We start from the raw sequence: 17972 nt of genomic DNA on the forward strand, positions 1-17972 counted from the left end.
AAATTGACACATTTTAGTGTTCAACTGAATGACTTTACATAAATGCACATAACTACCTAATGCCTCTTCAGTTACAATATATAATATTTTCCTATCTGTGAGAAGTTTTTATTTTATACCAATTTCTCTTAGCTCTCCTACTCTTCATGTACACTTGGTCATGCTAGGTGACTTTAAACTTAATCAGTATAGTTTGCTTGTTTTAGAGGTTTTTTGGTTTTTTGTTTTGTTTCGTTTTTTTGTAAGATGGGATTTCACTATGTCAGTATGGGTGGCCTAGATATCCCTAAGCAGACAAGTCTGGTCTTAAATTCATAGAGATATTGTTCTGCCTCCTCAGTGCTAGGATTAAAGGTGTTTTCCGTCAGGCCCTGTTTTGGAGCTTTGTATGAATGGAATGATACTGTATCTTTTAAAACAATGTTACATTTTCATTTACTTATTTTATGTGGGTGTGCATCTGTGGATATATGTATGAACCTGCACTTGCCACAACAAATGTATGGAAGTCAGTGGACAACCTGTGGGAGTCAGTTTGCATCACACTGATTCAGATATCAAACTAATTTCATCAGTCCTGGCAGTAGGCACCTTTACCTACTGAGACATCTTGCTGGTCCATCCTTTCCTGTTTTGACGCTGTTTTTTCAACCTTTTATATTGAGAAACCATAAATATTACTATGTGTATCAGTTGTTTCCTTTTATTAATACGTAATTTGCTAGTTCACGTGTTGGATCTTTATTCTTTTTAAATTTATTCATCTGTAATTTATCACCTGTGGCCATTTATGTCTGAGTTTTCTCATCACTGTGTTTTTGTTGAGTAAACAGGTAATAGTAAAATTCTTGAATCATTTATAAAAATTACCTGAAGTTAGGGTGCTGATGTCATCTTTTTCCTTCATGAACATGGGAGAAAATACGTGCTGTACATATATGAGAACTGGGTTTCAGCTCTCCAGAATCTACATAAAATCCTGGGTGTGCAGGAAATCCCATGTCATCCCAGCAGCAAGAAGTGAAGACAGGGAGTCCCTGAAGCAAGCTGGCTAGCCAGACTACTCAAAGTCCCGAGTTCTAGATTCAGTGAGGTTCTGCCTCAGTTAAAGGTAGAGAGTAATTGACGGAGACAACAGATGTCAGTATCAGGCCTCCACCCAACTGTACCTGCACATATTCATGTGCACATATTTACATACCTCCACATGTGTACACACACAAAAAGAATATTTCAGATTCTTTTAAATATGCATTTTCTGGTTATTGTACATTAAATTTCTGAGCAATCTATACTACATGTTTATTGCTTTTTGATAAGTTGTTGTGTAGTTTATTGGTTAAAAACAGAATTGTCAATCATTACTACTGTTTCTGTGGTTCAAGAATTTAATAGCAGCTCAGATGGAGTAGTTCTGATTCTCCTTGTCTTACAGTGTTATGTTCAGTTTGTTGCTCAGGGTCGCCGTCATTGTAAGTCTTGTCTAGGGGAGGAATTTCTTTTTTTCCAAGCCTTACTCTTTTGTTGTTGACTGGAGTCCTTACTTCATCTTATGGGAGTCTCTGTAGTCTCAGTATCTTTGGTGTTCCCTACAACTGGAAGAAAAAAGTGGAACTATGTCGATTTTATGATCTGGTTGGTTTTCAGGTCACATGTGGAGTACTTTTCTCCCTAGTACGTTTTTTGTGAGTGCTACTGCTTTAATAGTTATTGGATGATTTCCTAAGAGCTTGAATTGCTGGGGGTTGCTGAGGAGGGGCGTCAACCTGAAGGTTGGTTTTTAAGGACTTTCATCCTTTTTTAAGCCTTAATCTTGTGACTAAAAGAATTATTACAATTATTTATTTGCTTATTTATTTATGTGAGTATGAGCATGCCCCATGTTATATGTGGAGGTCAGAGGACAACTTGTAAAAGTTGATTCTCTCTCTTCACCGTGTGGGTCCAGGGGATGAAACTGGGGTCAGGCTTGGCAGCAAGTGCCCTTTCCACTGAGCCACCTACCTAGCCACCCCTAAAACGAACGAAAATTTTGAGTATGTTACATTTACACAAATAAAGGCGAATCTTTTTTTTAAAAAAAAAAAGGTCAATATTCTCTGCTTCAGTGTTCCTTATAAGCTTTTAATTTCTTTAAGTTATATTTTTTTGTATTGTGTTTGATTTTAGAGATGGCGTCTTATGCAGTCTAGTTTGTCCTGGAACTTGCTATGTGCCACTGTTCCTTGTTTATGCAATGCTAGAGCTCAAATCTAGGGTGCTTCATGCATACCAGACAAACATTCTACCATCATTCCCTGTCTCAAAATTACATTGATGTTTTTGGAGGGGGGGGGGTTGGCTGCCATAATGGGGACTGTACTATGGACACATGTGTGCTGTGCTAAGCAAGTGTTCTGTCACTGATCTATATTGCCCCAGCCCTAAATTATGTTGACTTTTTTTACATAAACATTTTTCAAAATTGACAAAAAATGCATGTCAGTACATTAATAAATTTTATAACCATATATGGGATAAAATTAAGCTATCAAGTAACACAAAAGAATTAGAATAGTAAAAAAAAAACTTGCTTTCATCTTTAATCATTATATAGAACTTAATGGCTTGGTTTTAGAAAAATTTAATTAAAATGTGTTATATTTCTTTTAAAGTAAATGGTATAAAAAGAATTTGAGGTGCTGGAAAATGGCTCAGCAGTTAAGAGCATTGGCTACTTTTCCAAAGGACCTGGGTTTGGCTTCCAACATCCACATGGTGGTATACAACAATCTGTAATTCCTGTTTTAGGGAATCAGACACCCTCTTCTGGCCTCCACAGGCATCACATATAGACTAAGCACTCATACCCATAATTTTTTTTAACTAAAGGAAAATTTTGAGATGAACAGGAAACCCAAATAAGTTTATGTAACTTTTCAAACAGTGATCAGATTAGGCTTAATATTTAGTGTGAGATAAAGATTAACTATAAAATCTATTTTTCCACAGGTACTGTCAGAATAGAGATGTTTCGAAATATGCAGAATGCAGAAATCATCAGAAAAATGACTGAAGAATTTGATGAGGTATAACATTCCAGTATCTGTACAAATTGATTCCATATACTTTTAAATCTTTAGTAAATATGTTGATTGTTCAAAAAAAGTTTTTTTTGCTTAGTGTTTAAAGGAAGACAATAGCATTTATAAAGCCATGAATTAAAGTTAACATCTTGCATTAAGTCTGGCAATCTCCAATTCCCAACTTCATTTATTTATTACCAACATGAAATGCTAACTTTGTTAAATGCTTTAGAGGGAAAATGGTTTATTAGAGGTTGGATAAGTTTGAGCAGTGTTGTATATAAACCTATCTTAGAGGTTATTAAGACATATTATTTAAGGTTGTTAGAAATTCTAGTGCAGAAAATTTTGCTTAACTGTATTTAATTAAGCATTTCTCAAAACTTATATGGTATAGAATCTTCTCACTTTCCAGACTTTCCACATACTTGTGTGTGTGCTTCTACTTGGAACATGCTACTTGAGTGCTCTAATTTTCATTTAGTGTATATGTTTCTATTCTTATTATTCACAAACTAATCACAATTTCTAGTTTTGATATATTATAAGATTCAGAAACACTTTCACACTTTAATTTTTATATTGTATTTATGATAAAGTGACTCTGTGTACTCTCTTAAATCCATCACTTATTCTTCTAATGTATCCTTTTGATTTACAGAACACTTCTATTTCCTGGAAGATTTTTTTTTTTTCAGCATTAACAGGATTGTCTTCTCTAGATTATTTTTTGTGATTAGTTTTGTCTTTTTATTACTATCAATTTCCATTTGAATAAAGTAATACAAATATGTGATATGACATTCAAATATGTATAATTTAATTGATGTCCTTTCCATCAGATAGCCATATTTTCTCTTGCATTTCACACCAGAAGTGTTTTTCATGTTCTCAATTACAGAAATACTCTGCCAACATCTTTTAGTCTGATTTAGTCATATTCCATAGGAATTGAGTTGTTCTTCATGCGTTTCTATGTCTTCAATTTCTCTTCTTTCTTTTTCTTAATTTTTAATGGTTTATTTTTATTTTATGTGCAATTGTGTTTTGCTTGCATGTGTGTCTGTGTGAGGGTGTTGGACCTCCTGGAACTGGAGCTACACTTAGTTGTGCACTGTCATGTAGGTGCTGGGAATTGAACCCAGGTCCTCTGGAAGAGCAACCAGTGGTTTTAACCATTGAGCCATCTCTCCAGCCCTAATTTCTCTCCTTTAATTTTGTGTCTAAAACCCCTCTTAAATTCCCAGTTTTTTTTAATCCTTCAACTTATTTGATAATAAAAACTGATTTTATGACATTGTTTATAATTTATTTTTTCTTTGTTGGTATGAATATCTATATGTCTTTTATATGAAATACTATATTGTTCAGATTCCTAAGACTAGTATCTATGTTAATTAACTTATGAAGAGGAAATGTTTATTTTGGCTGATATTTTTTGTTTTGTTTTCCTTGGAAGTCTAATAAAGACCTTTCTTTTCTTTTTTTTTTTTTTTTAATTAAATGCTTTTATTTATTTTATATACCAACCACAGTTTCCCCTCCCTCCTCTCCTGGTCTCAGTAAATTGCCAGGGTTGGCCTTGAACTGGCCCTGTAGCCCAGGCAGGTCTTAAACTTAGGCACCTTCTTCCTTAGGTCCTTCGGGAGCCCCAGGCTATAGGCCTGTGCTATACAGTATTTCTTCTCTTTTCTAATTATATGTGCTTCCCTGAGCTATTTTGTTTAAATTTAATTATTGAACTTTTTATTTCTGTATCTCTTCATGTCATCAGAGATTTTGTTTTTAACTAGTTTAAAGATGATTGAGTGTAAAAACTGAGAAAACATCAATAAAATGCTGCATATTATTTCTGGAAACTCAAATTACCTCCCATTTCAAATTAAAGTTTCAATTTTTTTTGTTGTATATTAAATTGTTAAGACATTTTATGCCTTATTGAAAACATGAAGTAACAAATTTACATACAGAGATACCCTCTTTCTATCCCATCTTTCTCAAAACCTTCAAAGGACTTGCTCAAGTTCTCATAGGAAGTATTGTTAAGTAATTGCCTGACAATTTGCCAAACTTATATTTTTAAATTAAGGTTTTTTTTTTTAAAGTATCTGTTAAATAAAAACATTGGTTTCTGTTCCTTCTGTTCCTACTCCACTTAATCAGAAGACTTGAGTCCAGAGTCCTCATTTACTGTAGTAACATCTACTTAGTGTAATAAGTGTCCATACTACTGTACTAATTTTTTACATGAAAGTGATTTTTGAAGTAAAATAAGTTATGTTAAAAACTCTGAAATGAAGTCTGAGATGATGGCTCAATGGGTAAGAGTCCTTGCTGTGCATGCATGGGGTCCTGGGTTTGAATCCCAAGTACCCACTTAAAAGCTGAGTGAGAGAGGCAGAGACAGGAGGATTATTAGGACTTCTTGACTTCCAGGTTCAATGGGATGCAGTACGTCAAGAGAATCAGATGGATGGACATAGAGTAAAACCACCAAGGTCCTCCTCTGAGGAAAAATGAAAATGAAAACTGTTTCTATCATGATTATTACAAAACTTTATGTGATTTTACATGTTAAACAGTGATAACAACAATGTAAGAATTTAGAGAATGCCGATCTAGAATTTGGAGCTCCTCTAAGGGATTTCTGGAACATGGTATCCTAAAAGATGTCAATATGCAGACATTCAAGCACTTTATGATGTATTTTGCTTACTTTTTTCTTTCTTTTTTTTTAACTTATTTATGTTTTTTATGTACATGAGTGTTCTGTCTTTATGTACACCAGAGGCATCAGATCCCATTTCAGATGGTTGTGAGCCACTATGTGGTTGCTAGAAATTGAATTCAGGTCCTCTGGAAGAGCAGCCAGTGCTCTTAACTGCTGAGCCGTGTCCCCAGGCCACTTTGTTTGCTTTTAAGTATGTGTCATTTTTATACAGTCTCTCTCTCTGTCTCTCTGTCACTCTCCCTCTCTCCTTTTCTCCCTCCATCCTACCTCCTCTCTCACTCTCTCTTCCTCTCTCTCTTCCTCCCTCCCTCTCTCTCTCTCTCTCTCTCTCTCTCTCTCTCTCTCTCTCTCTCTCTCTCTCTCTTTCTCTCTCTCTCATACACACAATAAATATGTCTATACCATTCTAAGCCCTAGTAGTGAAAAATTATAAATACTTCTCAGATACTTGCAAGTTTCTCTACTTTTTTATTTCCTTTCTTTGAGAGTGAAGACTTTAATAGTTGGACCTTTGGGATATGCTTAAAATCCAATGTATATTGCAACCAAGCACGTGATACCTGCCTGTTGTTTGAACTACTTGGAGGACTGAGTCAGGAAAATGAATTAATCCCAGAAGTTGGAGACCATCCTGTTAAGACAGCATATGAAAACTCTCGTGGTTCTCAGTTGGTTTCCTCCGAGAATAATAGATAACAAATTCATTGTAATCCTTAGGCCATGTATAAAACCTCCAGATCCTAGTCCTCAAAGAACAGAACAGAGCTTCATCATTGCAAAGTGACAGCCTCAAGTCTTTGAGTTTTTAAGGTTCGAGTGCTCTCAGGTAGCGTGGCCCCATACAAGTTTGTGTATCAGATTCTTCTCTTTGTCACTTTCTGTAGTCCTGGTGTGTTTCTGTGTATTAAAGAATCAGACTTGGATATTTCCTTAACTACTTTTACTCCAGCCACTGCCTCTGTCATCACAGTTGTCTTCTTCATGTGTTAGCTCCATTCAGTCCTTCCCTGTTCCACTTTCCTTTCCATCCTTGCTTTAGGCAATCTTTACTCACCTTGTCCTTACTGTGTATCTTAGTAAGATATATCATGCATAACATTTTACACTGTGTGTTTCATGTGTTACACGTAATAGGTAGTAAAAATCAGCTTGTATATATCATCAGTGTTGCGGAGATTGATTCTTTTTTAATGTAGTAACCACTTAATATTTTTGTGTAAACACATTTTTTGTTGTAATTACCAACTAGTGATTTTACTAACATTTCTAACTTGCCACATAGTGGTTTTAGCACATGTTGATAATTTAAAGCTTAAACTTTGGATTTAGTGATTTGTTTTAGGAGTGTATAAGTATCTGCACATGGATGCAATTCACTTGTGTACAGGCCAGAGGATAATGTTGGGTTTAATTACTCAAACATTATCCATTTGTTTGGAAATAGCGTCTCTCACTGGCTTGAGAATTTCCTAATAAGTTATATTGGCTACCCTATAATCCTCAGGGATTTGCCTATTTCACTTCCCAAGATCTGGGATTACAAGAGTATGCCACCATCACCAGCTTTAATTTGAGTTTGGGAGATGAACTCAAGTCTTCATGCTTGATAGGCACGTGCTTTACCAACTAAGCTGTTCTCCCACTTATAGATACAATTTGAATTTAAATATGGTTTGGATTGTAGTTATCATTGTGATCTAAAGTCTAAAAATTGGATTTTCTGTATAAATTGTTTTGAGTTGGATTGTGACCATTTCCTTATATGTTGCAGATGAATGAGGCATTCGTAAACCTAAAATTTGGCTCTTGCTAGGCATGGAGATAAAGTCTTTAGTCTTAGCTCTTGGGAAGTGGTGACAGGCTGATCTTCATAAATTCATGGCCATCCTGGTCTATATAGAGAGTTCCTAGCCAGACAGAGCTATATAGTAAGACCCTGTCTCAAAGAACAAAACAAAAACCACACATTGCCTTGTTAGGGCAAACAGGGCAAACAATCACTTTTTTGTTTCCTGTCATAGATAAACTCATCTAGTCAATCATACTGAAATCAAAATTGTTTTGGTTTTTGTTGCTTGATGGTAGCTTATGATAGTAATTTTATTACTTCAACATTTGGGTGCTTTTTATGTCCTCCTGTTTTGTGTATCTTAGAGTCACTATGTTTTCCTTCTATTTTCTTTTGTTTATAGTAGAGTGAGAAGTCTCTTGCCTTGATCCTTTTTATCTTGTGTCTTTACAATATATTGCAATCATATGTCTTTTTATTGTTGAGATATAACTCATTGGTGAATAGATTGTCTAGCATACATAAGACCTATGTTTTAGTCCCTAGGACTGTTCCCCCCATAAAAGGGTCTTTTTAAAGCACACATCTATCTGTTCAGAATATTTATTTGCTTGAACTAGGTCAGTTCCTGAATATAGTCTCCAGAATGAAGTTGGACTACCTTGAACTTCTTTGTGACTTACTGGGTTGGTTGGTTGGTTTGCCTTCTTTCTTGCTGGTTATTTTCATACATTCTGTTTCAGCTTATGCCACCTAAAATAGTGTCACCATCCTATTTTTAATGCCTTTGTTTATAGGTTTTTGCTAACTTTATTGTTATCTGGAGTATATTCCCTAATTTTCTTCCCTAGTTCTGTCTTCAGAGAATTGATAATTCCTTTTAAGTATTACTTTCCCTTATAATACTCCTGTTATTTACTAACTCATTTATATGTCCATATCCTTGTCTCTTTGAGTAAATCAGAAGATCTTTGAAAGAGAAAATGTTGTTTCGCTCATTTTTGTGTGCTTAAGAGTCTGTAGAGTGCTAAAAACATGTTTGCGAGTCAGTGATTATTCTTACGTGTAGGACAGAGAGGTGATCATGTGGGTAGTTTATAACCTGAAAAAGTGTTTGTAGATAACTGTTTGAAGTAGTAATGGTATAGCCATCCTTCTTCTTTGTTTAGTGTTATGGAAATATTCCAGAATCGTCAGTGGATGCCTGAACTGGTTACTGTATCAAACCTTTTTACATACAGGAGTGCCTCAACTTGTTTATGAGTTATGTCCATAATCACAGAAGTTGAAAGTATCATAATGTTGAGAATTTATCTAATACACCTAGGTGTCTGGACATTGTAGGTTTTGTTGTTATTATTTTGTTTTTTGTTGTGGTGAATAATCCTTGTTTTTTTTGTTTGTATTTATTTATTTATTTCATAGCCCAGGCTAGCTTTAGAATTCCTTAGATAGCTGACCTCAGTATTGCAATTCTGTCTCAGAATCCTGGGTTCTGGGATTACAGGTATGCATACATGACACCTGGCCCCCATTTCTTTACATTTGCGATTGAGTGGCTGTCCAGGAGTTGTGCTTTACTTCTGTTGTACAACATTATGAAGTATCAAATCACATTTTGATAGCCTGTAAAAATAGCCAGATTTAAAACTCGAGGCATAAGGGGTTGAGGCGATAGTTGTATAGCTTCATGTTTTGGGGTGCAGGGCATGGTTAAATAGAAGTGTACATGTGCCCTAGCGAAGTTCTTGGGGAAGTCAGAGACATCTTTGGGTTGAGTTCTGTCCTTCACTCAGGTCATCAGGCTTGCAAGACAAGTATGTTTACCCATTACACCATTTCATAGGGCCTTAAATCCCCCACATTTTGTTACTGACCCATAAAAGTTGACAGCGCCCTTCCTCCCCCCCCCCATCCCTTTTCTTTTCTTATTTTCATCATTAAGGTTCATTCCTAAAACTTAAAAAATCAACTTGTCAGTTTTCTCACTTGACACTTATTACTGGAGAACCACTCTGTGGGAAGTATACTCAGTAAGCAACTCTAGTGTCCCTTGAGTCCTGGGAAACAGTTTTCATGAAGCTGATGCTTAGGCTTCACAATCCCAGAGGGCAAGCCTCGAAGTTCTAGGATTTAAAACAAGCTCTTTACTTTTCTGAAGGTCTTGATTCCCTGTTCTAAAAGCTATCAACCTGCATTAGTATATGGATACTGAATCATTTATGTGCAAAGTACATACCACATAGATATTGTACTATATTATATCATATACTACTTTTTCCTTCTATATTTTTCTGAACTTACGTAATGATGATTATTTTATTTTTGTTTGTTTGTTTGTTTTTTGTTGTTTTTTTTCTGGAGCTGAGGACCGAACCCAGGGCCTTGCGCTTGCTACACAAACGCTCTACCACTGAGCTAAATCCCCAACCCCGATTTGTTCTTTTACTACTTCTCATTTTATTAGTTATGTATTACTTTGCCTGCATATGTTTACCAGATAGTCTATAAAATCTGTACTTTATCTGTTACTTAATATGATTTTCTTTCACAAATTCATGTCTTATTCAAGACACTATAATACTTCCTCAAACATCTTAAATATAGTTGAGGATGGATCTTTGGGCCACTTTCTTATGGCTTCTATTTTGTTATCTTCACATTCTGTTTATTGTTGTTGTTTTTAAAGATACTTCTTCAGTAAAGAAGCTCATCTTCCAGTACGTCATTGGCCTTGAATAACCTTATACTTTCTAAAATCATAACATGAAAAGTGATGTATATTCAAAGATATTAAAAACCTCAATTTGTAATTCATTTGAGAGCTAAGAATTTATTTATTATTAAACAGGTTACTTCTCTTTATTAATATATATTTTTATTGAAAGTAAAATTTTTTCATACAGTATATTCTGGTCATGGTTTCTTCTCCAATTCCTCCCAGATACTCTCTGCCTTCCCACCCACCCAACTCCACACTCTTTCTTCCTCTCTTTAGAAAACAGGCAAACAGGGCTGGATGGTGGTGGCAACAGCGGTACACCTTTAATCCCAGCACTCAGGAGGCAGAGGCAGGCAGATCTCTGTGAGTTCAAGGCCAGCCTGGTCTACAAAGTGATTTCCAGGACAGCCAAGGTTGCACCCTGTCTCAAGAAACCCTGACTCGGGGAGAAAAAAAAAAAAAAGAAAGACAGGAAAAGAAAACAAGCAAACAAACAAACAAACCACAATTAAAAAAACACATGAAACATGCACAGACTGACAAAACCACAAACTAAACCCATAACATTACAAAATTAGAAATCATAATATACAAGTAGAAAACTAGTAAGACCAAACCCAAACAACAACAAAATGTAAAGCCCAAAGAAAGCAGTATGAGACAGAAAGTCTACAAAAATACCTTTGAGTTGATTTTGTGTTGGCCATCTGGGCATGGGACCTACTCTTGAGTATGAATTATATACCCAGTGAGACTTCAATTGAGAAAACTAACTTTTCCTTTACAAACAGTTGTCATTTGGACTGGTTATGGATGGGAACCCATTTCTACTTCTCTCTCTTAGCAATGGTACCCTATCTAGCTGGAACCTACATAGGCCCTGTGTGTTCTGCCACAGTCTTTGTGAGGTCATATGTCTTTCAGTTCTGTTGTATCTGGAAGATGCTGTTTCCATCCCCTCTCACTCTTACAATCTTTCTGCTTCTTCTTCCTTGAGCCCTGAGGGGAGAGCTTTGATGAAGACATGCCATTTAGGAGTAAGTGTTCCAGATTAAAGAGTTAAGAAGTTTTTGAAATAGATACAGACTCTTTTTTTGCAAATAAGTAAGTTAATAAATAAACAAACATTTTTAAAATGACAGTAATATTTGCAAGTGGTACAAAAACTAAAAGGTTCTAAAGGTATAGGTTTTTCAGTCTATTTGGAAAGTGAGGTTTGTGTTCTTTTGTTACTATCATTACTTTTAATGTGCCGTAGAGTTCAGATTTCCCTAATGGTAGACCTTTTTGTTTTTGTGCTTTGAATATCATGAGGTTTTTATTTTTTATTCATTTATTTTATTTTAAATTTATTAGAATGGCTTACAGGCTGTGGTCCAGCTAGTCCAATAATGGTTGTCTACCCAGGGAAGGTCCAAAAATCCAGTAGTTGTTCAGTCCATGTCTCAGCTGGTCTTCAGGACACACCAGAATTCTGAAGTAGTAGACTCTAATGCCAGTGAAGGAATGGACTTGCCAGTGAGAGCAAGAGCAAACACGCTCTTTTATGTTTTTTATACAGGATGCTAGCAGAAGGTATAGTCCAGTTTAAAGGTGGATCTTAGCACCTCAAAAGAGCTGGGTTAAAAGTGGGTCTTCCCACTTCGAATGATTTAATTAAAAACTCCCTCACGGGTATACCCCTCTGCTTAGGTTTTAGTTAGTTCCAGATGTAGTCAAGTTGACGACCAAGAATAGCAGCCACTGTGATCTTTCTTGCCTCTCTTCTGTGGTATTCTCTGAGTTATTGGTGTAGAAGCTGTGTTGCAGTTGTATCCATTGATGTTGGAGTCCCCATGATCTTTTGATGTGTTACAGTTCCTGTAATGGCTTCCTTTTGCTGTATTGAGAAGCTTCTTTGGTGAGGGGCAGTTTATTGGTGGATTTTTTCCTATTAAGGATACACCTCAAGAGATTTCTGCACTGCCACAGAAGAAATCACTTCCTCAGCTTTTCTCCTATAAGTTGCACTACAGTGTTGCTTGCTGCCTGGTACCAATAGTAACATTTATTCATGGTCCTGCCTGGGTCTTAATGGTACCCTGTGTGTCTAGAGCCATTTAAGTACCCTTTCAGCTTCTTGTTCCTGCTGTTTTTGGAGCAGGCAGTCTCTTGCTTTTGTCTTCTGGACAAAAGGGGAGTTTCCTGTCTATCTTCAAGCTAACAGCTCTTTTGTTGATATCAAATGATGCAGATGCAGAGCCCAAGGCAGTATTTTTTTTTCTTCTTCTTTCTTCTTCTTCTTCTTCTTCTTCTTCTTCTTCTTCTTCTTCTTCTTCTTCTTCTTCTTCTTCTTCTTCTTCTTCTTCTTCTTCTTCTCTTCTGGTCTAGAGGCTCTTTACCCTCTTCTCTCAGTTATAATGGATCTTGGCTTCTGCCCTGGTTTTGATGCATTTGCTGCTCCCTATCCCAGTGCCCATCAGATTAAGGCTTTTGATTTATGCAAGAAAAAGATCAAAACAAGGAAGCTGGGCTCCTTGCTTTCCAGTTGAAGATTACCACTTACTGACCTGTTTCATCATAAGTATAAGTCCTCTTGTTCCCCTGACTTGTTCCTAGATTTTGTTGTTGGAAACAATTTTGATTGAGCACAAACTTTACTTTCCCACACTGACAAGCTAGAACACAGTTGGCCTTTGACTTGGCTTTCCCTTTTAGTTGATTTCTTCTTACCTACCTTGGTTGTCACTACATCTCTGCCTTTTCAGTTTAGTTTCAACTCTTCTCTCCCCTCCCCTTCTCCCTCTAGTTTTTGAGAAAGGGTTTTGTTGTTGTTGTTGTTGTTGTTGTTGTTATTGTCATTTTGCTTTGTTTGTATTTCAGACTGCCCTCAAACTCCCAAATCCTCTTGGCTAAAATCCAGTATTAGGATTGCAGGCTTATAACACCATATCTGTCCCTCCTTTTATGTATTTTCTTCAATGTTTTAAGCTGGAGAAAGAAGACCTTTAGTGTTAGGCTCAACTATTGATTTTGTGATTTAAACAAAATCACACAATTTACCAAGAGTCCATCCTGTATTTTTCTTTTAAAGAAGTTAATAAATCTGCTTTATGAAATAGAATTATTATCAAGTTTATTTTAAAATTTGAAGAAAAGAGCTTGGCATGTGAAAGGTCAATTTTAGGCTTCTTTGTGAAGTGCTACGCTTTTAAAAAATATTCATTCTTAATTTTGATTTAGAAATACTGAGAAATGCCATGCTGACTTGATGAGATGTTTCAGTGGGTAAAAAGGGCTACCAAGCCTGCTGGTGTGAGTTTAGTATCTAGAAGCCACATGATGGAAGGAGATAGCCAACACTAGCAGACTGTCTTTTGACTTCCATATTTGCATTGTGGCATGCATGTGTTGGGTATGTCTGTCTATCTGCCACTCTCTCTCAGTAAATGAATAAAAAAAAATGTGAAAAGTGATGTTGACAGATGTATCTTAATTACTTCCTGTATATTCAAGAGTAAATATTCTTTTTAAACTATTGTTTTTCAGTTCCTGTTTCAAATTATCTTTAAAAATGTAAACACTTAAATTGGAACTGTTATTTTTATTAAGAATCTTAGAATAATGAAGTAAACACTGATTTTAACGTGATAGTTTTGAGCACGTTAAGATTTGTGCATGTTTAAAGCAAAAACATTAACACTATTAATGTACCCATGAAAGACATATTTCAGTCTACATGTATTTAGAAATAAAATATTCTTTTGTATGTAGGAATAAAAGTCTGATCTGTTATCTTGTGATACTTAATAAGTTCTTTTTACACCTTCTAGGACAGTGGTGACTACCCCCTTACCATGCCTGGCCCTCAATGGAAAAAATTCCGTTCCAATTTTTGTGAATTTATTGGAGTCCTGATTCGGCAGTGTCAGTATAGCATAATTTATGATGAATATATGATGGACACCGTAATCTCCCTTTTGACTGGTTTATCAGATTCCCAGGTCAGAGCTTTTAGGCATACAAGTACGCTTGCTGGTAAGTAACCACTGTCTTCTTTGCTTTTCATTGAGTTTGCCAAATTTTGTTTTATTGTAACCAAACTTTTTTTTGATCTAAGGTTAATTTAGTTTTTGCTTGGAATTTATCTACATAGTTAATTTTGGTACTTGGTATTTGACAGCCTTAAGAATAAAAATTGAGCGCACGCCTTTAATCCCAGCACTCAGGAGGCAGAGGCAGGCGGATCTTTGTGAGTTCAAGGCCAGCCTGGTCTACAAAGTGAGATCCAGGAAAGGCGCAAAGCTACACAGAGAAACCCTGTCTCGAAAAACCAAAAACAAAAAAAAAAAAGAATAAAAATTGAAAATAGCTGTCCAATATTTATAAATGTCTGTTGATTTTCTTTTGTCTGTGTTTTTCAGCCTTTTGTTTTTAATATACTGAATTACGAAGGCTGTTTTCATGCCAATATACAAATGTGCTTTGAACATATCCTCCCATTATACCCAAACCAAAGAAATTTTAAGAGACCATTGTGCCATGTGCTTTGGTAAAACATAAGTAATAATAGTTGTTAGGGTTGTTTTTGTTTGTTTGTTTGCTTGTTTTTAGACAAGGTCTCACTATGTAACTATGGCTTACCTGAAGCTTCGTATGTAGACCAGGCTGGCTTCCTATTCATAGTGATCTGCCTGCCTCAGCTTCCTGATTGCTGGGATTAAAGGCCTGGGGCCCTTCCCCATCAATCACTTAGAGCCTGATCTTAATTGAGGCTCTCTCTTCTGAGGTAACTTTAGCTTGTATCAAGTTGACATAAAACTATACTGTATGGTCTCTCACTCTGTGTAATGTCTGGCTGTGGATCTCTTTATTTGTTCCTGTCTGCTGCAAAAGGAAACTTCTCTAATGATGGCTGAGCAAGGCACTGATCTATCAGTGTAGCAGAATGTCATTAGGAGTCATTTATTATTATGTAATCTTTTTAGAACAGTATTGGTTTTACCCTAGCTCCCTGATCTACCTAGTCTCATGTTCTTGATTTCCCAAGAAGTGTGGAGTATGGGTTCCAGCTTGTGGAATGGGCTTTAAATGAAAGCAGATATTTGTAGTTGGATTTTTGGGGAGCTGCCAGCTCACAAATGACACAGAGACTTACTATTAACTATGAAAGCTTGGCCATTAGCTTAGAATTGTCCCACTAGCTCTTACAACATAAATTAACCTGCTTTTATTAATCTACCTTTTACCTTGTGGCCTTTTGCTTTTCTTTCATTCTGTATGTCTGACTCTCCCATGTCTCATTGGCATCTCCGTACCTTAATTTTTCTCCTTCTCCTTTCTCTCCCTGTCCAGAAGTCCCACCTATATCTCCTACCTAGCTATTGGCTGTTCAGCCTTTTATTACACCAATCACAGCAATATACCTTCACATAGTGTACAAAAATCCCACAACAGATAGTGGTTGGTTACTCCCACAAGCCTTGTGCCACCATTGCGCTAGCATATGTTGCAGGCAGGACACCATGGTAAATCAAAGGGTTTGTGGTTGGCTTGGAGTTTATGTTTCTTATGTGCATTCAGAGTGTCATCCTGTACCAAAGACATTGTCACATAGGGATGAAGGCTGTAGGTAGGCACTGGCTTGATGACTCCTCATTCGTTGAGTTGTGTAGGTGTTGTCTTCAACAACAGGGCCTCCCCATCAATTTGTTGAGAGCAACCTATAGTCTTGGCAACAGCCTCAGTTGTTTGTGGGTTCCTAAGGGAACCCTTTGGCCAACATTTCAATTAGTTGTAACCCAGTCCTTGTACTGGAAGTTTTATTTGGTGACAAGAGATGTCCAGTTTGGGCTCTGTCTTCCTCGTTATTTGGTGATTTCATTTAGATCGCCTTCGTATATGTCTATATTTTAGAAATTGTTTACAGCACTAGGATTCCATACTACCCCTCAAATGGCCCTTCATTTTAACTGTCTCTCCATGTATTCTCTCCCTTGTCCCCCTCTTCCCTCCCTCTCTCCACTTGATCCTCCCCATCAATGCATAATTGTCTATTCTATTTCCCTTTCCTAGGGGAACCTATCTGACATGTTCCCCTCCCCCCATCCATTTTACCTCACCTTGGTTTGTAGCTTGGTTATCATTAACTTAACAGCCAATATCCGCATATAAGCAAATACACACTGTAGTTGTTACTTTGAGTCTAGGTTACTTCACTCAGGATGATTTTTTTCCATTTACCTGTGAATTTCATATTTTATATTTTTAACTTCTAATACTCCATTGTATAAATATATCACATCTTCCTTATCCATTCATCTGTTGAGAAACATCTAGGTTGTTTCCAGTTTCTGTCTGTTATGAATAGAGCAATAATGAACATTGTTGAGCATCCTTTGGTTATGTGCCTATAGATCAATTCCCATCTTTTTGAGGAATTGCACACTGATTTCAATAGTAGCTGTACAAGTTTGTAGTCCCACAATGGATGGGTATTTCTCTTACTCCACGTCCTCACCGACATGAGCCAGAACTTGTTTTATTGATATTAGCCATTCTGATAAGTGTGAGGTGAAATCTCAAAATAGTTTTGATTTTCATTTCCTTGATGACTAGGGCTGTTGAACCTTTCTTCAAGTGTTTCTCAGCCATTTGCATTTCCTTTATTGAGAATTCTCTATTTAGATCTATACCTCATTTTTTAATTGGGTTCTTTTCTTGGTATATAGTTTTTGAGTTCTTTATATATTTTTGATATTAGACCTCTAACAAATAAAAAATAAAAAGAAAGTTGGTAAAAAATATTTTCCCATTTTGTAGCCTATTTTGTACAAATGACAGTGCCCTTTGCCTTACAAGAAGTTTTCAGTTTCACAAGGTCCCATTTATTATTTGTTGATCTTCGTGCCTATACGAACAGTGTTTTGTTCAGAAAGTCTTTTCCTGTTTCAGTCGGTTCAAGGCTGTTACCCACTTTCTCTTCTATCACGTTCAGTATATCTGGTTTTAGGTTGAGGTCTTTGATCTACTTGGAATTGAGTTTTACAAGGTGATAAGTATGTGGGTCTACTTGGGATTGTTCTACAAACAGCCATTCTGTTTAACCAACAACATTTGTTAAAAGATGCTAGTTCCCCATTGTGTATTTCTGGCTTTATCAAAAATCAGGTGTCCATAAGTGTGTACATTTATGTCTGGGTCTTTAATTTGATTCCATTGACCAAAATGTCTGGTTTTGTGCTAATACTATACCGTTTTTATTACGATAGCTCCGTAGTATAGCTTGAAATTAGGAATGGTGATACCTTCAGCAGTTTTGTTTTTGTTTTTGTTTTTTTAATTTTTCAGGATTGCTTTAGCTATTCTGGTTTTTGTTTGTGTGTGTTTTCATAGAAATTTTTAAAATTTCAAATTCTGTGAAGAATTGTCTTGGAATTTTGATGGGGATTGTATTTAACCTGTAGATTACTTTGGTAGGGTGCTAATTTTACTATATTAATCCTACAGATCCATGAGCATGGGAAACCTTTCCATCTTCTGATACCTTCTTCAATTTCTTTCTTCGAAGTATTTCACTTGCTTAGAGTTACTCCAAGATATTTTATATTATTTGAGGCTCTTTCTCAGTCCATTTGTCGTTTGTATATAAGAAGGCTACTGGATTTTGTAAGTTAATATTCTATC

The 17972-nt window shown here is 36.1% G+C and overlaps 1 protein-coding gene across 2 annotated transcripts in view; it reads left to right on the plus strand.

The window, feature by feature from the left end:
• Stag1 (STAG1 cohesin complex component) overlaps window positions 1-17972 on the plus strand; it is a 322421-nt gene that overhangs the window by 151422 nt on the left and 153027 nt on the right. Inside the window, exons 6-7 of one of the 2 annotated variants that reach the window (XM_059268454.1) lie at window positions 2992-3068; window positions 14120-14324. In XM_059268454.1, the coding sequence (XP_059124437.1) occupies window positions 2992-3068; window positions 14120-14324 (282 nt within the window). Of the gene's footprint in view, window positions 1-2991; window positions 3069-11221; window positions 11345-14119; window positions 14325-17972 lie in introns of those variants that run through there. The other variant, XM_059268455.1, reaches the window with a different exon arrangement.

Source organism: Peromyscus eremicus, chromosome 7 (assembly GCF_949786415.1).
Source record: "Peromyscus eremicus chromosome 7, PerEre_H2_v1, whole genome shotgun sequence".
Lineage (NCBI taxonomy): Eukaryota > Metazoa > Chordata > Mammalia > Rodentia > Cricetidae > Peromyscus > Peromyscus eremicus.